The 23,391-nt window shown below is 47.2% G+C and overlaps 2 protein-coding genes across 4 annotated transcripts in view; both read left to right on the plus strand.

The window, feature by feature from the left end:
• LOC144888650 (uncharacterized) overlaps positions 1-23,391 on the plus strand; it is a 648,249-nt gene that overhangs the window by 133,749 nt on the left and 491,109 nt on the right. The gene's annotated exons all lie outside the window — the stretch shown is intronic.
• Positions 19,440-22,922, plus strand: LOC137410986 (uncharacterized). Of its 3 annotated transcripts, none has more exons than XM_078767270.1 (3): positions 19,440-19,555; positions 19,860-19,917; positions 20,108-22,922. In XM_078767270.1, the coding sequence occupies exon 3, from the start codon at positions 20,108-20,110 to the stop codon at positions 22,202-22,204; it is 2,097 nt and encodes a 698-aa protein (XP_078623396.1). In that variant the 5' UTR covers positions 19,440-19,555; positions 19,860-19,917; the 3' UTR covers positions 22,205-22,922. The 3 variants fall into 3 exon arrangements, with proteins under 3 accessions (XP_078623396.1, XP_078623395.1, XP_078623397.1); XM_078767269.1 differs by having other exon boundaries at positions 19,454-19,555; positions 19,794-19,917; XM_078767271.1 differs by lacking the exon at positions 19,860-19,917 and having other exon boundaries at positions 19,463-19,555.

Genomic DNA, 23,391 nt, shown 5'->3' on the forward strand with positions numbered 1-23,391 from the left:
GCCTTAGAGCACGTCAACAAAGTCGGCAAAGTTGCCGGTGGTCTTGTAGGAATAACGAGATCAGAAGGAGCAAGAGATCAATGGTGCCTCACATTCAACGAACGGAGCAGAATAGTAGACAACACAAGCGCCATGTTGGACATGCATGCTACAGATGAAGACTACAACCCTTCTTATGTAAAAGAAGCCGGACCCTCAAGACTAAAGCGGGACAAGGAAGATGTTCAGAAGATTGTCGACCAACTGAAGAAATTCGGCATTTTTCAACACCAAAATCTAGCTGTCGTTAGCCTGGCCACTCGAGATGTAGCTTCTCCTCAAATAACGGAATGTCTTCTGACAGCACATGCACAAGGGCAAGACAAATTGAAAGAATTTGTGGGCTTACGTCTCATCACGAAAAAAGTGGGATTCCATGACAAGCTCAGACAGTCGAAAAGCCTGACGCTGAAAAGCATGTATCAGGTCCAGAACAAAAATTCGACTCTGAAACAATAACTCGTCAAAGCAGACCGTAACCTCTTTCAACGCTTGCTTGTTTCAAAAGAAGCTGGACGCGAGGTGGACCTGAAGGAAATCCTCAGCCATGAACTTTCGCCGGTTCCTCTATCACTTGCAGACACATCCGGAGCAATGCGATCCACAAACAAAGCAGCTCTCGGAAATATCCTTCAGACAAGAACAACTGTAGAGAAAGAGCCGCCGACAGCAAATCTGAAAACGTGTGTAATCATCGATGGCCAGGCACTTGTTCAAGCAATCGGCAAACCTGCAAATGCCCACAATTTTGGACAACTCGCAGACCGGTTCGTAGCCTCTGTCTTCAGTCACTTCAGTGACACTTGCTCCAGAGTTGACGTTGTGTTTGATAGGTATGAAGCACATACCATCAAGGACACCACTCGGATTTTACGGACCGGGAAAACCCAGCCAATACGTCGCAAAGTGGACAACAGGGATGTGCCATTACCCGTCAACTGGAGGCAATTTATTGACCTCCCAGAAAACAAGCAAGACCTGGAACACTTTTTGAGCATGGAGTTCATTCGTCAAGCAAGGTCGACTCAACCGAATCGTGAAGTCGTGACATCTGGCGGATTCCATGACCGAACGGCGGTTGAGTCATCCCGTGGAACGGACGTCAACTCCCTCAAATCAAACCACGATGAAGCTGATACCAGAATATTGTTACACGCCAAGTCTGTGACAGATCTTGGGTTTGAGCGTCTGATCATTTGTTCCAGGGACACAGACGTCCTTGTTCTCCTCGTTCACTTTGCCAGTGACTTATCTGGAGAGCTTTGGTTGCAAACGGGAACAGCGAAGCAACGGAGCTTTGTTGCTGTGCACGCTGTAGACCTTGATCCAGCTCCCCGCCACAATCTTCCAGCATTCCATGCCCTCTCGGGCTGCGACACAGTCAGTCAATTTTGTGGCATTGGCAAAACAATAGCATGGAAAACGTTCATCAAGAACTGTCCCTTATTGGACGGGCTCGGACGCGGCACACTTACTGAAAGAACACTGACAGATGTAGAGAGCTTCATCTGCAGACTGTATTCAAACAATGATAACAACACAAACATCAATGACGTGCGTTTCAAAATGTTCCTCAAAGGTCACAAAGAACCAGAGAAGTTGCCACCAACCCGATCTTCTCTGAAGCTGCATATCAAGCGAGCACACCATCAGTGTACAATTTGGCTCTCTTCACTGATCGCACAACCAGATATATCTTCCCCGGTGGGAAATGGATGGAACAAGGACGGTACAACTGGAAATATACTTCCTCATTTGATGAGTGATAAACCATTTCCAGAGGTTTACCTCAAGCTTACACAATGCCAGTGTAAGAATTGCGAATCTCACAGATGCAGTTGTCGTCTTAAGGAGCTAAGATGTACCGCTGGTTGTGGTTGCGCTGACGGAACGTGTCGGAATCCTTTGAACAGTGCCCAAGATGACTCGGATTACACCACCGAAGACTGATGTTAATATTATCCCAACACAGTTTTTTTTTGAAATCAAACGAACTTCATCAAAGTATGTCCATACATTTGTACAAGCTCAATATAATGCATCAAGATGTAATTTTCTTAGATTTTCAGAGCATTTTTTCATGTTTGTCTCTCCATAGGGAAAGAAATAGATAAATTATCACTTAGATCGTTTGAGGAAGATGTGTGTATTATTATAATCTATCTATAATTCCAGTAATCTCTGTCTGTACGTTTGTCTGTGACCGCTGTTTCTCGACAACCACGGGTCCGATATACTTTTAACTTGCCAGGTATATTGCTGGGGACCCGAGGATGTGCCTTTTCAAGGTTTCATATTAATCGGACAATTACTTACCGAGCTATGTCCAAAAAACGATTCAACCAATCAGAGAGCAGCGAACGATCGCGTGTGCCGAACGTGGCGGGCACACTCTGCCTCGGATGGCACATTTGAGAGCGTATTCATTTATTTCACGTTTGCAAACTATGTTGGCGTTAAACTATGTTTTACAACTAATAAAAACGAATTTGCGTTTCATTCGCTTTCCTGCGCGTTTGTGCACGCGATGGCGATTTCTTTACCAAACTCCGGAAGCCGTTCGCTTTGGACCAAACCATTGCATGTAAATAGAGGGGGGGGATTGTCACCACTCGCAAGCCGTTCGCTTTGGACCAAACCATTTCATGTAAATAGAGGGGGGGGATATAATTTTAGATATAGATATAGTACGGGCATGCCCTAGTATGTCCAAATACAGCAAATTTCATTGTTATCCTGTATAAATACAAAGTTGTGTAATTTTATTACAATCCGGAGTTTTCGGAGTTTTCGATAATGGCGGCCACTTTGTTTTGGCTGTATAATATTTAAAAAGGCCAAATTTGATGGGCATCCACTTGAAATATGTTCACTATGAACCACTTTAACAGTCTGACATGGATTCCAGCTCCTAACATTCCGTACTCCCTAAAGTGATTTCTAGGCCCCTTTTCAGATTTTGCCTCTAGTCTAATATTGTTGCGGTTTTGAGTTTTTGCAATAAAGGTTAATTTCCCCCTCATAGTTTAGTCACACTATAACACGTAGCCTCGCGATAGTTCAGTTATGTCTTAGTAAATGTAAGCATAGTCCTTTTCCTGTATTAGTTTTGCATTGAGTAGAATAATGAGAGTTAGGTCCTTCCATTGCTTATGCTGCCTCGATACTTTGGCTTTTGGCGCGAAATAACACGAGGCCGGCCTAACAAGTCGAGGCAGGCCAAAGGAAGGCGGAAAGAAGCCAAACAAGTTCTGGGGAGAGAGGCGCTTGAACAAGTTGGGGAGAGGCGCTTGAGAAGTGAACAAGTTCTGAGGGAGGTGCACTGAACCAAAGAGAAGACAAAGACGGTTCAAGAGTTGAGAGAGTTCAAAGAGAGAGAGAGAAGACGTGCATGGACCAAGTTATAAGGCGCTCTTACAAGTTAAACGCTCGGTTGAGCTTGAGGCAGAACCTCTATTGAGTTACGCGAGTGAGAGCGCGCCCTTAATTAATCGCGCTGTGAGAAACCGCCAAGCCTGACGAGAAAAAAAAAGGAAAAAAAAGTGAACTTGAGAATGCTTGAGAAGTGAACAAGTTCTGAGGGAGGTGCGCTGAACCAAAGAGAAGAGAAAGAGGGTTCAAGAGTTGAGAGAGTTCAAAGAGAGAGAGAGAGAAGACGCGCATGGACCAAGTTATAAGGCGCTCTTACAAGTTAAATGCTCGGTTGAGCTTGAGGCAGAACCTCTATTGAGGTACGCGAGTGAGAGCGCGCCCTTAATTAATCGCGCTGTGAGAAACAGCCAAGCCTGACGAGAGACGCGTACATTTTCCCTCCTGCCTGCTCTGCTTTTGTTCGAGAGATGCGCTGCAAGGATCCCTCCTGCCACCTGCTTGCCTTCATCGAGGGACGTGCTGTGACTGGGGAGGGCCATGCCGGGCGAAGCTGTTCCTGGACGACCAAACCGGCGCGTTCAGCGCCTGAACATCATCCTTTCTTCATTTCCCCCTGTGAGTGTGATCGGGCCCGTGTCTGGGGATAAGTTAAGACTGTTTAAGTTCTGCTCTGTGTCTCTTCGCCTTGTACATAATAATAATTAAACCTGTGTTCTTCCTTTTATTCGACCGTCTCGTCCCTTCCATCTGTTGACTAAGCGTGGTACGAATAAAACCGCTCGAATCTGGTTCCAATACCAGAGATCTGCACGTCATCCGCTCGGACGTACTCAAATTACGCGTGGTTCGTGCGAGGCTTGATCCCCGCTTCCGCGGCGACGTGAGTAGTAAGGTACGTGTGAACATCGTCCCGAAACCCTGTCTCGCGTCCGACCGGAAGTGGCGATTCAAGTCTCGGTTGCGACGACCCAAAAAGAACAAGGGGCTTAATCTCCCCTTGGTAAGGGCAGGAGGGTCACGTGGAAACCATAACAATACATATATATATATATATATATATATATATATATATATATATATATATATATATATATATATACATATATATATTGTTACGGTTTTTAGAACCTTCACTTTGTAAATTTAGTATTAAAATTTCCTATGTACATTTCCCCTTTAATTGGCTGTTAATTGAAATGAGTGCACCGTAGCTAGTCCATATACAAGCACGTAGGCCACCATAGAACCTTTCTATAGTTATTTCTTTATTCTATGTCAGTATAAGGCTCTGTCTCCCATTAATTGACACTGCATTGCACCGAATTGAAATAAGATAGGATCCCTCCGGCACCCCCATGGCATCTTCGAAGTGCCAGTAACTTTGGGTGGGGTTATTGGCACCACCTTTACCCCAAGACTCCATTACGCACGCGGTCAAGCCCACGAACAAGGGCATTGCCCGCCCCTCGTCATCGGAAGGTGGAGCCAGCAAGCCCCCACCAGCCAATCAGGGCTGGTGAGATACCATCACGGGCGTGGCGCGGATTGATCTCAAAGCTCGTTATAAAAGCGCCCGCGCAAGCCTTTTAGAGAGATGAGTCAGATGCAGGAGATGCGCCATTTGCGGCAGATGAAACACACATGAACTTTGAAACCACCGCAGCTTTGAGACCACCGCAGCTTTGAGACCACCGCAGCTTTAAGACCACCACAGTTTTGACCACCGCAGCTTTGAGCTTTGACAGCGGTTTCGGCCGCGGCTACGAAGCAACGCCGCCGTGCGGATACGATTGAGGAGGGTTGGCGGCTGCTCACCTCGAGCCGCACGATCGCACCAGCCGGACCCGCATCCTTCCTGCCCTGTGGTCCCACCTCCTCGTCCGTCCAGCCATCCACCTCCTGCAATTCATTCCTGCTTCATTCCCCGTGTAAGTCTGATTGTCGTCTGTCCTTTATGTTGTCCTGGGGTTTAAGTAAGCTTGTATAGTTAAGTAGCATTGCACTGTGTCTTCTTACTCCTTCTGTCTTTATTTTCGTATTTTTCCTTCTTCCTTGGTTTCTTTGGTCTTGTAAATATTAGTAATAAATTATATTTGTTCTTACTACCTTGCCTTCTTTCCTTCACATCCGTTCGTCCTTGTCTTTTCCATCATTGAATACCTGTGGCACGATTTGGCCAACGACTAAGAATCGGGTCTAGTTTCTGTTAACGGTTCGAGCCGCGGGCTGCCATCCGCTCGGCAAAATAACATCTTGTCCGCGGTCTCGAACGAGGTTGCTCACCTGCCTCTCTGGAGGGAGCTGGGCAGCTTCAGGACTCACGTCGGTCAGTCACAGACAAGGGGATTAATTCCCCCTTGGTAAGGGGAAAAGGGGCCGACGTTGAGACCCGCAACAATATATATATATATATGTATATATATATATATATATATATATATATATATATATATATATATATATATATATATATATATATATGTAGATATAAATATATGGGAGCTTACACTGGATCAGTACGTCGCTGCATCCTTGGACGACTCCTCAGCACCATCACGACACACACCACAGTGTGTGTGTGCTACGGAATGAGGTGTTTTTATGGCGGCCGGAGTGCAAATTCTGCCACCAACCTCCTTGAGAGAGGATCCAGTACCCACGTACTCATTTCGCCGACCTCGGAAGGATGTATATATGCAGTATACTCACACACACACACACACACACACACACACACACACACACACACATATATATATATATATATATTGTTGCGGATCTCAGAACGTCGGCCTTCCCCTTACCAAGGGGGGATTGATCCCCTTGTCTTTTTACTAGCCAACACGATCCGGGGCTATCACGTTCCTTCTGGTCAGTGTTAAATAGGGTTGTAAGCCGAATTAGTCTTATTACCTAAGTACTAACACCGGCCGTGAAGCAAGGAAATAACCCTACCCGAACCATGGTTTCAGTGGACACACCGAGCGAAAGCGTGCCGCGATTTGGGCCATTAACGGGAACTAACCCGATTGGAGCAGTTCCTGATCGTGCCACGCTTACCCAATGGAGAAATCACTAAGACGGTCAAATTAAGAGGAAAACAGGAAGAACAGGTAATTTATTACATTTTGTACATATTAATAAGAGGAAGAGAAGAAAAAGCAATGTACAGTAAAGAAGAAGAAGCAGATACACAGGGCAGCCTTATACAGTCTTATACTTATCCCTGGACACGGGCCCGTTCACACTCAGTTACACTCTTGGACTCACTCACATGGGGTTTGTAGATGGTCAGGTTGAGGGTCCACCGATCGCGTCCACAGCTCGCTCCGGTCCCCGACTCGTACCACGAAGCAGATGATGATGGTAGACGGCAGGCAAGATCGCCCCGTGTCAGGGCGTGGATCGGACAATTATATTATGGGGGGGGGGGGGGGGGAGGGTGGATGGTAAGCTGGCGATTATACTGGCGTACCTAATAGTTGTACTGGCGCCTTATACGTGCTCCCGGATTAGTTCGGTCCAATGCGCCACTTCCACAATGCTTTCACAATGATGTCACCAAAGCGCCTTTCCCAATCGACCTTGCACAACAATGCAATGTGCTCCAACCAAGTCCAGGCCCTTTGCCACTGCCGCATGCACGCGAATCCTTGAATACTTGTCACAGCACGTCTCTCCTCATAACTCCACTCCGCGACTCGAGCGCCTGCCTCTCCCTTCTCATAACTCGAGCGCCTGCCTCTCCCTTCTCATAACTCGAGCGCCTGCCTCCCCCTTCTCATAACTCGAGCTCAGCGCTTTCCTGGGGGATCTGACTCAGCACACATCCTCCTCATAACTGAGGTGGGGGCCTCGCGCAAAGGGTTTTATTGCCACGCCCAGCGAACCCTCTGGAATCTCTTGCCACACCCTGTCAGGCGATGTCGCCTCAGCCCTGATTGGTTGTTGGGGTCTTACCGGCTCCACCCTTGATGGCTGCCTGACGTGGCCACACCCCCACCCTTGCGTTCCGCCCCATTTTCGGGCCTTACCTCGTGGCATTTGGCTGGTTTGAGCGAGCAACTGGCAGCTAACGCTGCCGGCCCAACGCGTAACAAACTGCGAGCATACTAATGCGAGAGGCAGTGGGGTGCAGACTGGATGGTGTGCAATGGAGTCGATTGGAGGGAGGGCTGCAGAATGAACGGGGCATACTCTTATTTGTTTTACACAACGCAGATGATATCTATTGGAAATGGCCTATCTCACATATACTAAGAAATAACTAACGTTCTAAGGTGACCTACGTGTTGCTCGTGGACTAACTATTGGGTGCAACCTTTACCCTTTATTACTCAAATATGTACACTTCCAGAACCGCAACACTGCACCCCTCCTTTCACCAGGCTCGTCCCCGAGCCGAACCCACATACCAGTGAGCCCGACCGGTTCTGATACCAGGGTCAGGATTACTTTTTAACAATTAGTGTGACACTTAGGTGGAGTTTCCCTCTACTTTTAACCTAACACCCTGAGTGCGACAGTTTTAAACACCAGATATGTCCCACCTACTGCGTTGTGTACTATCTAACTGACTCACGTCCACAATTCACCGAATTACGGAATTATTTTCAAACTACACATAAAGCCAGTGGGGAGCATGTTATTTACAAGAATACTAATTATTTACAATACTACAACCCAGGACCTGTCTTTTGTGGGAAGAGAGAAGGAATGTTTGAAAAGAGGAAACACAAATGCCATGCACTGCAACAATACACCATACACCCATATGCACACAAAAAAAAAAAAATGCACAAAAAGCACCATCACCAAAACAAAATGCACAATCATCACAATGCACAAAAACCATTCCATAAACCATGATGCCTTGTGCTTGGCTGGCTGCTGGGCTGCGACGTCTTCTTGCTTCATGTTCTTCGATGTGCCTTTGTCAAAACCTGAGATCTTCTTGTCCTGACACACCAAAGATTAATAAAAAGGCACAAACCGTGTCCGCTTTTTATTTCGGCCAGCAGGGCCAGCTTAGGTCGTCCGACTGCATGGCATTGGGGCCACTTGAAAAACAGTGGTCCGCAGGGCAAGGTAATGTTTGCCGTGATTGTCTGCCCAGCAAGGGTGCCAGGCCACAGAACGTGTGGTCCATATGGTGTACTGGTGCAGGCGGCAGGCAGCAGGGTGCAGCGCAAAGGTGCGGCCGCACCGCTCAGGACACCTGCACACTCCCCTCAACAAAAGACCATGGGTCCATAGGTGCGGAGGAAGACAAAGCAGAGGTTAGCGGGGGAAATGGCGCAAGGGTACACATCAAAACAAGGTAATGCGACATGAGGGGCGCGGGGGAGCGAGCGGTGAAAGCTCGCCCCTAGCCGTTCGTCACCCCCCATGTCAATCTACACTACCCATGCCCTTCCCCGTATTTACACTTTACAAATTTCGTCTCTACCATCTTGTCTCCCATATCTCCCCCTAAACCAAATTCGTTTCCAATCCCTCCCAAGAAGGAAGGGATGGAATAAATACAATGTCACTTCCACGTCATGATGCGTCTTTCATTCCAAATCATTTGCAAAACCTGGTGTGGAGTCCTGTCACCTCGGTGAGTGGATGCGGATGGTGCAAAGAGATTTCATCCTAACTATCCTTCTAATAACATCAACTCTTTAAACTACCCGGGGTCATGCCCTGCCACTTGGCATCTTTAAACTATGTGGTTCTAAAAACCAATTCCCATTGACCATCCTGTGGTGCTCTTCCAATTTGGGGTCTCACTCCCCCCATTTTTCAATACTGTGCCTTTGCACAATTTCGGGGCTGGGTCGTGTGGCTCTTCCAGCAGGTCTACCTACCTGCGCACCTCCGCCACTGACGTCGCCACCCAAGCTTGCCTAGCTCCTCAACTACCCTAACCGGAGGAAGGCCCTCCTGGCTCTCTCACCCCGTGATGCCCTCTCTGGCTTTGGGCTACCCGGGTCCTCTCCTCGGATCCTCGGGCCCCGCTGAACTCTACTTGAATGCTACCTGGCTCCCAGAGCCTACCTGCGGCCTCACTTGGCCGACAGACTACCAGTGGCGGAGTGCTCCAATAACCATACTTACCAATTAAGCCCACACGCCCAGCCATTCCACTTACTCATGCACCCTTCAAAGCAACAACTTGCTACTACTCGCACCACAGATGTCAATAGCCAATAAATTTACCTACTCCCTCTGCCTAACTTTAAACTACCCTCCCTGGGTATTCGTGAAGGGGTCCATCTTCCCCCATCCACTCCTTCGCACCATGCACTCCACACCACTCATTCCACACTACTCAATCCACACCATTTATTCCACACCACTCAGTAGTCTCACTTGCACCCCATGCAAGCCAATCACTCAATACACTTACACTTGTCCACAATACTCTACTCATACACTTTCACACACACACACATCATTCTCGACCATTGCCTCATTTGCTCACTCTCACCACAAAGATTCTCATTCACAATTGATCATTTGCGCCTAAAGCGCATCCTCAAGCTCACACACACAGCATCATCTAACTATCTATTTCCCTCTAATACTGGTGCTTTCCCTGTCTTCCCTTTACACGAAGCACATCCCTCGTCATTATCAACCAACTAATCTCTCTACGTCCCCTCTACCAGAATTCAATGTCACTACTTAAATATTATGTCTCCTATGGTCATTTCTCTAAGTCCCTAACAATTATCCTAGCCCGCTCTTGGCTAGTTTAGACTGCCAAACCCCATAACCTAAAGCTAATGTGCCCCAAAGTATTGAATGGTAAACTACCATTCGCCATCACTATTTCTATTTATCCACTAACTACGAGCCTCTCGTGCGGGAATGCATTTTCACAGCTCGGCTTCGAAAAGCCAAGCAATGTATGCGGGTGGTCAGTCTCCTGTTGGTTGGGTCCGTCCGGCATTTTTGATTCTGGGGAGGAGGCATACTTGGACCGAGGTTCCAGGCGCCATCTCTGCACGGAGCCTTCCGGTCTCCGGCACGATGACCCAACCTCCCCCGGCCGGAGCACCGCGCCCGCCAGGGGGCGAAGGTCCGACCTGGCCTACCTCCCCCGGAATCGTGCCGTTCGCCCCTTGCGCCATGGCACGGCACCGACCATACAGGGCAGGGCCCAGCCCGAATCGTGTACGCTGCCGCGGCAACGATCCCCGCCGGCTCCCGCAGCACACAAAGCGCACCATGCCCCGAGAGCTCGCGTCGGCTGTACGTCGCCCTAAACGCTGCCCCGGTCTGCGTCGATGCTTGAGTCGCATTCTCACACCACGCGACTCTTTTCTCACTCGTACACCGAGGCGCTCGAACGCCTCCCATACATCCCATGCATTCCGTTAATTCTGCCACCGCACACTCTCGTGCACACTCTTCCATTCCACACTCAGGTGCACACCACTCAGGCGCACCCACACCACTCCATTAATACACATCCTCGCACACCCCCTGGTGCTCTCATACCACTTAAGCACTCCGTTACACACTTCTCTTCCACGCACTCCTCTCCCGTTACATCCTCTGTAACAACCATGGGTGTGCACTCTTGCACATACCCAATCACCCGCTCTGGTGTGCATCCCCGCACACTCGCTCCAACACGCTCTGGTGTGCATCCTCACACACTCTCTTCATCCATCTCACACTCTGTATCGCACTCTGTTCCAACACACTCTTCCCACATACATTCCGTTATACAGGGTGACCCCAAAAAAACCTCCCGCATTTCGAACCTCCCACACCTCCCACATTTCGGTCCTGCGGACCTGACCTCACCGAACTGCGAGCCGCACACACCAGACCCCGTAGCCAATTCGGAGGAATCCCAGCACGTACATCGGTACGCCCTTAACCAGAGTGTTATTCCCTGAGTGTGTGTGTCAGAGTGTGAAGGCGCCAATTTGGGGTTATTATGATAGGTAATAATTGTTAAGGTGAATCTTCGTCTCTGTTTCTCTGTGCCTTCTAAATAAAAGGCTGTACATTTTGTTCTTACTTTCCAACCTGTTCGGTACGTCTTTTCTCCATTGGCCTAGCATCATCCGGGACCGAATTTGGCTAGACTCAGGTCCATAAATCTCGTGGGGTAACGCCGCTTTCCACACCTTGCAAAACCGCTCGGCACCCATAAGGTGTGGGAAAGTGAGGGTTCGATCGCGCCGGTCTTCGGCATGCGCATGCACCTTGACGTGTGCACCTTGAACCCCTGAACCCGGCCCCCGCAATAAATTGTTGTTACTGAGTGGGATAAATTTGGAACCCTCCCGGTCGCACCGCAACAAATTGGTTTCCGGGAGTGGAATTGGACCTGCAGTACGTTTCACGTACTGCAAAATTACGAGCGAGTGGAAATGTAGTTTAAAACAAATTTAAAACAAAATTAAAATTAAATTCGGATGATGTCGGACCAAGATGTGCAGGTTCCGGTGGGTATAGAGAATGTAGAGAATGATGGTGAATTAATGGCCCAGGACACAGGCAAACAGATTGAACTTGGAATTAATCACGGCACGGCAGGGAGTGGAGACAATGGCCGCGCTTTGCGCGCAGGGCCGGCGGCGGAGGCCGAGCCCGCTGTGCAAGCGGGGGTTAACATGGAGTTATTCATGATTCAAATCACAGCATATTTGGTAGAGTCAAGAAGTGAAATGAACAAAATGGGTGATCGGATGGACACCATGAGAGAAGAGTCGAGATATGGAATGAACAAAATGGGTGATCGATTGAGTAATCGGATGGACACCATGAGGGAGGAGTCAAACTGCAATATGAAAACGATGGGGAAGGAGTTTGGGCGTTGAATGAGCAAGGAGGTCGCGGGTGTGCGTGACGAGGTAAAGCGGAGTGAGATGAGTGTCCAGCGAGAGTTGAAGGACAGCACGGCCAAACTGACTGGAGCAATGGAAATATTGACGCTGGAGGTAGAGGAACCGAAGATGGTCGAGTTGGAGCAGGAAATAGTAGGGGCGCAGCGGGAAATAGAGGTAAAACAGAAGCTGGAGGAGGTAAAAGAAGGAATAATTGAAATTAAAAAGACAGAAGGAGGGACAGAGAATTAATTACGGAAGGAATTGATGGAATGTGTGCAAGAGTGGTGCTCGCATCGTGATGAAGAAATACCTGTTAATCAAATAGAAAGATTACAGGTTCTTGAAGAGGACCAGGAGAAGGTGAGTCCCGAGGTGAGTAGCGATATCGGAAATGTGTTTGGTGCGATGGGGTGTTCGACAAGCTTGGGGGAAAGGATAGACCCGGGAGTTTGTGAAGGGCCCATTGTGAGGGGTGAGACTGACAGGGAGTGTGTGGAGAGAGTGTGCGCACCGGTGTGTGCGATTATGGAGTGTGTGGAGAGAGTGTGCGCACCAGTGTGTGCGATTGCGGAGTGTGTGGCGAGAGTGTGCGCACTGGTGTGTGCGATTGCGGAGTGTGTGGAGAGAGTGTGCGCACCGGTGTGTGCGAGTACGAAATGGAGTGCGAGAAATGATCAGGCTCAGGCATCGACGCCGACCGGGGTAGTGCTTAGTGAGACGGGTAGCGTACGCGAGCCCCCGGTGAATGGTGCACCATGGGGACCGGAGGGAATCGGTGCGGCGTCGGTCTCGCAAGGACCGGTGTGCGGGCTTCGTACCTCCGGCACCCGCACGGTATTGTTGGCGCCGTACCGCGGCAAGAGCGATCGGCGGGTTTTGAGGGGCAATTCGGATTGTCGAAGGCATGCACCTTACCGGGTGAGGTGCTCTAACCGTGGCCGGTTGGGTCATCGTGCGTGGGACCGCAGGGCCCCACGCAGGGATGGACGCCGGCACCTGGGACCACCAATTCCCCCCCCCCCCCCCCCTCAGATCGTCAATGCCGTACGGATAACAACCCAAACAGGCGACCAACCGCCCGCATGGATTGCTCGGCCCTTAGAGGCCGAGCCACGACCAAGTACCTCCATAGATGGGGGCTCATAGTTTAGCGGACTTGGGGGAGATTGCACCCCCCACGTGGGGGTATGGTAGTGTGACCATTCCCCACGATACAGGTCTCATGAGCACTAGTTTAGGTGGATAGCATTGTTAGGCCCATGGAGGGGCCAGCAATGGTTGCTCCATGGGTGCACCGAAGCACTAGCTGAGGGAGGGCTAGGATAATGATTTTTTTTTTTTTTTTTTGGATACAAGATCGAGGCTCGTGAAAGAGCTAACATAAATCACACAAAACGTCAAAACCGACACACAAAACACAAAAAACAAGGGGAGCGGCAGACAAGATGGGGAGAGAGGGGGAAGGACACAAACACAACATTTGAGAGCAGGGACATCGGGAGAAATGTGGGAGGGGGAGGGCTTGGGGGGTGGTGGGAGAGGTATAAAACATATGAACACTGCAAGGACTCTGGGGTGGATTAGCGGGGGTATAAAAGATCAAGGTTTTGGATGGGGGAAGATAAGAGATGGTGGTGAACAGCTGTTTTAAAGACCTGGAGGGAGGAGTGGGATTGAAGGGAGTGGGGGAGTTTGTTTCAGAGGCGGGAGAAAAGGGGAATGAAAGAGTGAAGGTGAGCAGCGAGCCTAGATTTTGGCAGTTTAACCATAAGAGGGTTGCAGGCGGATCTTGTGCGAACTGAAGGAATATTGGGGGGACAAAGCACAGAGAGAGCTGGGGGAGCAAGGCCGGAGAGGAGTCGGTAGAAGACAGAAAGACCACCAACCTGCCTGCGGTGAGTGAGTGAAAGGCCCTCGGAGTTAACTTCATCGCAGGAGATTCCAATGATTCTGAAAGCTTTGGTTTCAACAGCTTGAAGCCGAGCTAGGTGCGAGGCAGTAGCAGCAGCCCAGAGGGGTGAACAGTATTCCATTGAGCTGCGGATGAAAGCCTTGTATGTGGTGAGGAGCTCAGGTGTGCCAAGGAAGGACTTCGCACGACGGAGGATGCCCAGTCGGCAACTGGCTTTGGAGGCCAGCTTGGAAATGTGGTTTTCCCAAGAAAGATCATGGCAGATAGTGAGACCCAAAAGCTTGAGCGACAGAACTTCTTGGAGAGGATTGTTGAGAAAGTAGATGGGAGGGTTTTCCAGTCGGTCATTTCGGAGAGACATTGTAAGAGTGTGAGATTTGTCAGGATTGAAAGACAGGTTCCACTTGTTTGACCAGTCTGTGATTTTGTCCAGGTCTGCAGAGAGTGAGGAGGCTGCAGACTGCCGATCTGAGGGATGAGGAATGAAGCGGCAGATAGTGGAGTCATCAGCAAAGAGATGGAGAGGATTTTCCAGAGAGTCGGAGAGATCATTGATGAAGACCAGAAAGGGCACAGGGCCCAGAACACTACCTTGGGGAACTCCAGCCAGAACAGGAAGGGGAGATGAGAGAAATCCATTCAGGGCCACACGTTGCCTACGACAAGAGAGGAAGTCCGCAAGCCATGAGTGGAGATTTCCATGGATACCATAGGAGGAGGGTTTGGTGAGCAGAGCTGGGTGCCAGACCGTATTGAGGGCACGTGATATGTCAAGTGAGACAGCTCTGATTTCCTGTTTGGCATTGAGGACCTCCATTCTTTGTTGAGACAGCAGAAGCAACATTTCCAGAGTAGAATGACCTGGTCTGAATCCAAATTGATGATAAAGCCATTGGAGAAGAGGAAGGATTTGATATCCGAAGCAATGATGGATTCCATGACTTTGCTGATAATTGGAAGCAGGCTGATTGGTCTGTAGTTGCAAGAATCTGTTTTTGCACCTTTTTTGTGTAAAACGGTAATGTTTGCTGATTTCCAAGATGCTGGCAGATGACCTTGAGCAAAAGATAGGGTGAAAAGAACAAAGAGAGGGTGAGATAGAGCGGCAGAGCAGGATTTTAGGACCTGTGGGCTGATGCCGTCTGGTCCAGTTGCAGAATCAGAGTCGAGGTTAGACAAAAACTCCTCCACCTTGTCAGGAGAGAAGGACACAGAGTCCAGGAGCAGTTGGGTTCGACTGGGAAAGGTGGGAACAGAGAGAGATGGGTTTGGGACTAAAGATTTTGATGCAAACACAGAGTTGAGGCATTCGGCTTTGTCACGTGCGATGTCAACTGTGTGGCCATTTGAGGTAAGGGAGGGGATGGAGGGGGAACAAACACCAGAAACGGATTTGACCAGACGCCACAAGGATTTGGAGGAAGGAGACAGGTTTGAGAGTTCATTCTTGAGTGAGGAGAGATAGTGCTTCCTGGCACTCCTGAGGGTAGACACACACTTGTTCCGAGCTTGGTGGAAGGAACTGAGATTGCCTTCAGTTGGATTTGCCTTCCAAGAGGCAAAGGCAAGTTGTTTCAGGGCAACTGCCTCACCACAAGATTCAGTGTACCATGGACGGGAGGAAGGGTAAGACAACTGAAGACAAGATGGGATAAATCTGTGCATGAGAGAGAGCAGTTTGCTTTGGACGAATTCCCAGGAAGAATTGATGTCAGAGGCAGTAGAGATGGGAGACCAGTCCAGGTGATTGATGGCTGCTTGCAGCCCGTGCCAGTCGGCCTGAGTGAAATGCCAGACTCGTCGGCGCTGAGGAGGCTCTCTGAGAATGGCCAGAGAGATGTCCACTTTAACAAGCACATGATCAGAAGAACTGATTGGAGCAGAAGAAGAGCAGCAGACATTTGCAGGGAAGTTAGTCATAACCAAGTCCAGAAGAGAAGATACTCAATTGACTGAGATCCGGGTCGGGAAATGGACAGATTGTGTCAGTCCCAATGAGTCGCAGAAGTCCTTTGCTGAGGTGCCATGGCTGGTGAGAGATGAACCCACACCCACCCAGCTGGCATGATGACAGTTGAAGTCGCCACATATGAGGAAGAGAGAGTTTGGATGAGTTGATAGAAGTTGGTCCATGTTGTCCGACAGCGAAATGTAAATGGAGTCATCACTGTTTGGAGGATGGTACAGAACACATATGAACAAAAGGTGGGAGCGGAGAGGAAGCCGTAGCCAGAGGTACTCCTGGGGGTGGGGTGGGGTGGAGAGAGGGCAGTGCAGGGAGAGTGAGGAAGAGAGTTTTTGCTAAAGATAGCCACCCCACCACCAGGACGAGGCTCAGGTCTATCGTACCGGAGGAGGAAGTAACCAGGAAGAGATATTAAGGAATCAGAGACATCTTGAAGGAGGAAAGGATCTGCTCAACAGAAAAAGTCTGGATTGTCAGAAGCAACCTGAATGGAGAGATCAATCAGGTTTGAGCGAAGGCCCCGGATGTTTGAGGTCCATAACGTTAATGAGGAGAGAGGGGGAGCATCGGGTGCAGGACAGGGGAGGGGAGGGGTTGGGTCAGATGAAGGGTGAGAGGGGGAGGTAGGAAGAGCAATTGATAGTGTGTCAGAGATTACAGAAGAGTTACAAGAAAGGGAAGGATGAGGAGGACGAAAGGTTTGATGGTGATGGGATGAGGCACAGTGAGGGGTTGTTTGAGGGGGGGCAGAGGAAAGTAGAAGGTTGGGGGAGGTGGAGGTATGAGATAGAAGGGAGACGAAGTGGGGAGGAGGCAGCTTTGAGAAGGAGGTGGGAGGAGGGAGAATTTGGGAGGGATGGTTGGGGGGGAGATTTGAAGGGGAGGGGTTGGGGGGGAGTTTTGAATGGGAGGGGCAAGGGGGGAGTTTAGGAGGGGAAGGGCAAGGGGGGAGTTTAGGAGGGGAGGGGCAAGGGGGGAGATTTGGAGGGGAGGGGCAAGGGGGGAGATTTGGAGGGGAGGGGCAAGGGGGGAGATTTGGAGGGGAGGGGCAAGGGGGGAGTTTAGGAGGGGAGGGGAAAGGGGGGAGTTTAGGAGGGGAGGGGCAAGGGGGGAGATTTGGAGGGGAGGGGCAAGGGGGGAGTTTAGAAAGTGGATGATTAATGAAAAATGAACATTTATAACAAATTGGGTTTGTTGTGATTTTCAAGTTAGCGATCCCTTTAAGAATGATGGAGGAGGGGTGGAATGAATGAGAATTTAGAGCATGTAGTGAGAAATAATTATAAGAGATTGAATATTTTTTTGAAATGGAATGAGTTGAAGAGGAAATTGAAAGGAGCCTTTTAAATAGGAAGAAAAACAGTGTGTTGTAATATACGACTGAATAAAACATTCCAGGGGAGAGTTTAAACATATAATTATTTAAACAGAACCGTGAAGAACAATCTCATATTGACAAAAATACCAATGGGGAGAGGGAGTCTAGAGGGACGACCACGAGTCACTTGAACAGGGCAAAAGGTGCAAGGCAAGGGGATAATGGGGGCGGGGCAAGACAGTGCACGTGGGCAGAGGCAAAAGCACACGATTGGACAAAAGCACACGAGGAGAAAAGGAAATAAAAGTTTTTTTTGTTTGTTTGTTTTTTGGGGGGAGGGGTGGGGGTTACAACGTTAGACAAAGAGTAGATGTTCGGTGAAGTTTGGGGGAGAAGGGAAAATCAAAAAACCTAGCAAAACCAGCGAAGGAAGAAACAAACTTCGACGGGGGAAGCCTGAGGCTGCAAGGCCTCACACCTGCGGCAAACAGAAACGAATAATTTATGAAAGATAAACACCGAGAAACATCCAAGGGACACATTATAAGTTCACACGCCGAAAGATAAAATACAGTTTCAACAAAATACAATTGTGAACAGACTTAACTTTGAAAACGTGGAGACCATGTGGAGCTTCAAAAATCTGTGACGTCGTCTCTAGATCTCGCGAGTCTCCTCAAACCAAGCTTTTGATTAGGGATTTCATTTGATTTGATTTTGATTTGATTGGGGGTGATTAGGGATCTAGAGAGGCCATAGGGACAAAGATTTAAGTAGTGACCATGAACTATAGAGGTGACGTAGAGAGTTTAGTTGGTTGTTAACAAAGGGTGTGCATCGTGTAAAGGGACGACGGGGAAGCACAAGTTATAGGGGAATACAGTTAGATAAATGATGCTGTGTTTGAGAATAAATGGTGTTGTGGTATGAAAATATTTGGTGTGCAAATAAATGGTGTGGAAATAAATGGTGTGAAATGAATGGTGTAGAATGCATGGTGCGAAGGATTGAATGGGGTGAGTGGAACCCATTCACAAAAGCCGGGTGGGTAGTTTAAAGGTAGATAGAGGGTACAGGTAAATTACCTGGACATTGACACCTGTGGTGCTGATTGTGGAAATAGCTTTTTTTTGTAAGGTGCAGGAGACAGTGAAATGGCTGGGCGTGTGGCTTATTAGTAGAAATGGTTATTTGTGGCACTCCATCACTGGGAGCTCGTCAGCCAGGTAAGGCCGCAGGTAGGCTCAGGGAGCCAGTTATGTTAGAGTGAGTGGGGCCTGAGGATCCAGAGGATGGACCCGGGTTGCCCAATGACAATGTGGGCATCAGAGGGGGTAAGCACCAGGGAGGGCCTTCCACAGGTAGGTTAGAGTGATTTTCAGGCAAGCTCAGGAGGCAGCTCCAGTGAACGGAGGGGTGCAGGTAGGTAGACCTGCTGGTAGAGCCACACGACCCAGCCCCGAAATTGTGCGAGGGCACGAATAGAAAAATTTGTGGGGTTAGACCCAAATTCAGGAGGGCACTACAGTGTGGGCAATAGTCGAGTTGCCAGAGAGGGGTACCTAGAAATGTTTTATAGTATAAGGTTTTTTGATGGATTTGTCATCCCATGGGGTTAATAAAGTATTTCAGCTTGGTTGTCCTCCGGACAACCTCGGGGAATTTTTTTTATATGCAAATTAAGGCGGCCATTACTGGAAATGATACTTTCTTCAATATCTCCAAAACTATTCATGATAATTTCATGAAAATGATGTCTAGACCTATGTTTTCAGGGTCAAGGATTATGTTAAATATATTTTAAATGTCATCAGATGAAAAAAACATTATGTATTTTGACATATCATGCGAATTGATCCATTTTTTGATGTAAAATTGTGGATCTTAATGGTTCAATTTCAGATCATTGATTTCAACGAACAGACATTGGGATGATGATAAATACCTGCATGTACATTTGAAATGATCAAAATTATGCACTTTGTTGTAAATCTTGTTTTATATCAATGTAGGGTTTTCTTTTGACAGGCCACAAGTGTACGAGTACCCGTTAGAATCAAGTTCTGACCGGAGAAAATCTCAATCATGATAGGCATTGTAGCACAGTAGAGGTAAAGCACATAGTATTTAAGATTTATGTTCAAGCATCTCAAACAATTCCTAATCAATTTAATTGTATGAATATAAACACTGATTCATCATTATTTTGATATGATTGTCATGAAACATATATTATAGCATGTTGATTTGATATTTTGTTTTGCACCTTATTTAATGCACTTAGTTTGTTGAAACTTTATACCATACGTTTGGTGATGGTGCTTTGCATAATATAATCTTTTTTCTTAGATGGATTGTGGGATGTGCTTTTTCCACTGCACCATTACAAGATATATATGTCTCCCAATGGCCAAGGTAAAGCATGTGATATGAATGAGCACCCAATTGCAGTGGAAAGAGGACAACAGTAGAGGTACATTTTTCAACCATAACATCAATTATAGATTTTATTCTTTGTATGTCATTTGCTCTTTTGCACTTGTCTGGCTTGCTTTATAGTTTTAGGTTTTTAGTGTGATAGAGTAGTCACTTGCTTTGTTAACTGCACCTATCTTGCTGTAGTTTGCGGTGATGGTGTCTTGCATGGTATTGTTTTTTCACAGATGGCCAGCTCAAGGTGCATATTCCCATCCTGCTGTGAGAAGGGATCCTTACAAGTCTTCAAGGTTGCAGCAATCAAGAAAATAATCCAAAGCAGTAAAGATAGGGGGGATGATATCCATCAGAAGTTGGAGATGTTACTTGAAACAGGAGATAGTGCAACCATAGAGTGTCATAAAAACTGTTATTGTTCATACACCTCAAAGCAAAACATCGCAAAGTATTTGGCCAAGAAAAGAAGAGATGGTTTCCCCTCTTCAGTGAATGAAGAACCTCGTACCAGAGTCAGAAGGTCACAACTTCCCACATTTCAGTTCCAAAAGCATTGTTTAATATGTGTAGAGGAGTGTGTAGCTATAGACCCTAGACACCCAGAACGATGGAACCGAGTTATCCAGTGTGAGACCAAAGATCGCCCTGGATATCAAGCATTCAAAGATGTACTTCTAGATGCATGTGAACAGAGAAATGATGAATGGGGTAGACAGGTTGAAATCCGCATCAAGGGTGCCCTTACAGATTTGCCAGCTGCAGATGCACAATACCACAAGAAATGCTATGATTTGTTCATGATAATGCCCAAACACACTAACTTGCTACGCCAGTGTAGAGTAAATGATGATGATGCCCTGGAGATGGTAATTAATCACTTATATGACAATCAAAAGTTGTGTACATGGACATCCATTGAACTGTATGATATGTACTGCAGTTTTGGTGGTGAATTATCTTGTAAACAAATGTTCTCAAAATTAGTGACCACTTTAGGGGATGATATTGTTGTGGTGCATTTGGAGGGGTGTGCATCTGTTGTAGGATTCAGAGATTTAGTTGGCAAGTCTTTGAAATTGGTAAAGGTAGATTCAGTTAATGAAGAACGTGTAGATGCTGTGGTAAGACAGGTCAGATGTGAAGCAGAATCAGTAGAGTATAACAATGCTGTCTTTGATCTTGGAGACTTTACATACAACAATACACTGAAACAAACTAGTGCAACATTGCTAAATATGATTTCAGAACTTGTCTCAAATGGCAAGATAACACAGAAGTCGCTCAGTTTAGCTCAAGCTATACAGAGCCACATCACAGGTACTAGAAATCAGACTACACTTGGGCTTGCAGCAAAACTGCACCATAGATATGGCAGTTCTGAGTTGATTAAACTCCTGCATGACTATGGATTCACTGTGTCATATGATGAGGTCATACGTTTCCGCAAGTCAGCGGCAAAATTTGTGGGAGATAACACTACTCTGCTTCATCAGGCAATGGGAGTGACCCGAAGAGTTGGACCAATATTTGGTTGGTTTGATAACTTTGACCTCCAAGTGTCAACTCCCAATGGATGTCGTGAAACACATGTCATGGCTCATGAGTTTCAAATGAACCCAGCAGGTATCATTGAAAAAGGAAGTGCTGAACTTGGAGTCATGAATCTGGTGATTCCTCGCCTGCCTCGTAGTGTTGCACAGGTCCATCAGGCTCAGTCTATTTCATTGGTACACTATACTGGGCCAAAGAAAGTGAATCCTCCTTTGATCTTAGTTTCATCCGGAATCCCATACACAGATGTATGTGCCAGGAACAGGAGTCTAGCTTCTGCTGAAGTGAGGGATGCCCAGTGGTTGAACACTCTTTCCAGTGACCAGAGTATTGAATGGCATGGATTCAATAACCAGCTTGCCAGAGAGTTAGGTTCTCCGGCACTGAAACCACAGACTGTGTATCTACTAGGTCATCTCATAGATGCCCCACCCTCTCATCCAGATACTGTTCTTACTTCACTTCTCTACATGAAGAAGGTACTGTCAGAGCAGGGAATGGCTTGTGCCAATATATCAGTAGATATGCAGCTGTACATGCTTGCCCAGAATAATAAAGTGGTGGGAACCAGAAAGGTTCAAAGATGTCATCATCTTCCCAGGTGCAATGCACATTATTATGTCATTCTTGGGATGTATTGGAACACTGATGAAAGGGTCAGGTCTGGATGTCTTGGTTGGTGCAGCATTTGGACATCTTTCAAGTATCATGAATGGAAAGGCATGGGTAATGGCTATGAGAGCATTTCGCATGGTATCAGCAGTCCTGCTTCATGATTTTCTGGAAGAAGGAGAGAAAACATTTGATGAAATCTCTGCCCACTTGGAAGATGCATGTCACCATCCAACAGGAAAACACTGGGTGGATAATTTCATCAAGCCAACACTCCTGGCTCATCAGTTCCTTCGTGCAGAGCGGGAGGGAGATTGGTTATTTCAGCAAATGTGCTTAGAGCGAATGTTGCCTCATTTCTTTAGTGCTGGCCACATCCATTATGCCCGATACATCACCTGGCATTTACTGGCACATCTGGCACATCACCTGGCAAGCAAATGATCCTGATCATCGCAATGATGAGGACAGTGAGGAGCAAGAAGTGGATGAAGATTGAATATCTTGGCCTTTCAAAACCTCAAGTTTAATAATTCATTATGTTTAATCTACTATAAATCAATGCAAATGTTCTCTGCATGAGGTTAATAAGTGTGGATATACTGAGAATCAGTCGATTTGATTCGTTAAGAAACCTTGATATTGAGAAATACATGTCAAGTTTTGTTTGGTAACAAAATAAGTATCAAATGGAATACATAATACAAGCATGTTTACCTTTTGATAAATGTTTTTGAAGCCAGGGACCTGGTGTACCTTTTCCTTTAAATCTGACTAAGAAAATCAAATGGAATTTGCATTGTTAGCACGTAATCATATGGATATTTACATGATCAATGTATCTTGTGTAGGTATCATAACAATACATGTAAATACACACTATTTCACATGTTTACCTTAATCCTTGACCCTGAAAACATAGGTATAGACACCATTTTCATGAACATTTCATGGATAGTATTGGAGATATTGAAGAAAATAGGATTTCCGGTAATGGTCGCCTTAATTAGCATATAAAAAAATTTCCCCGAGGTTGTCCGGAGGACAACCAAGCTGAAATACTTTATTAACCCCATGGGATGACAAATCCATCAAAAAACCTTATACTATAAAACATTTCTAGGTTCACAATAGAAATGATAGAGGCTGCAAATAGACTACAATGGGAATTCGGGTTCTTAGAACCACATAGTTAAAAGAAGGCCGATTGGCAGGGGACAAACCCGGGGAGATTAAGATGTGTAAATGATGTTAGTGAAGTTAGGATTTTGTGAAGACCCCTTCGCACCATCCACACCCATCCACAAGGGGATGGATTTCGCACCATGGGACTCAATGTTTGATTGGTAAG

Source organism: Myxine glutinosa, chromosome 13, assembly GCF_964187855.1.
Source record: "Myxine glutinosa chromosome 13, kmMyxGlut1.1, whole genome shotgun sequence".
In the NCBI taxonomy this organism is placed as follows: domain Eukaryota; kingdom Metazoa; phylum Chordata; class Myxini; order Myxiniformes; family Myxinidae; genus Myxine; species Myxine glutinosa.

What these genes read in the sequence shown, in the direction of transcription:
- LOC137410986 (XM_078767270.1), top strand. Translation starts at nt 20,108, where the DNA reads ATGGCCAGCTCAAGGTGCATATTCCCATCCTGCTGTGAGAAGGGATCC.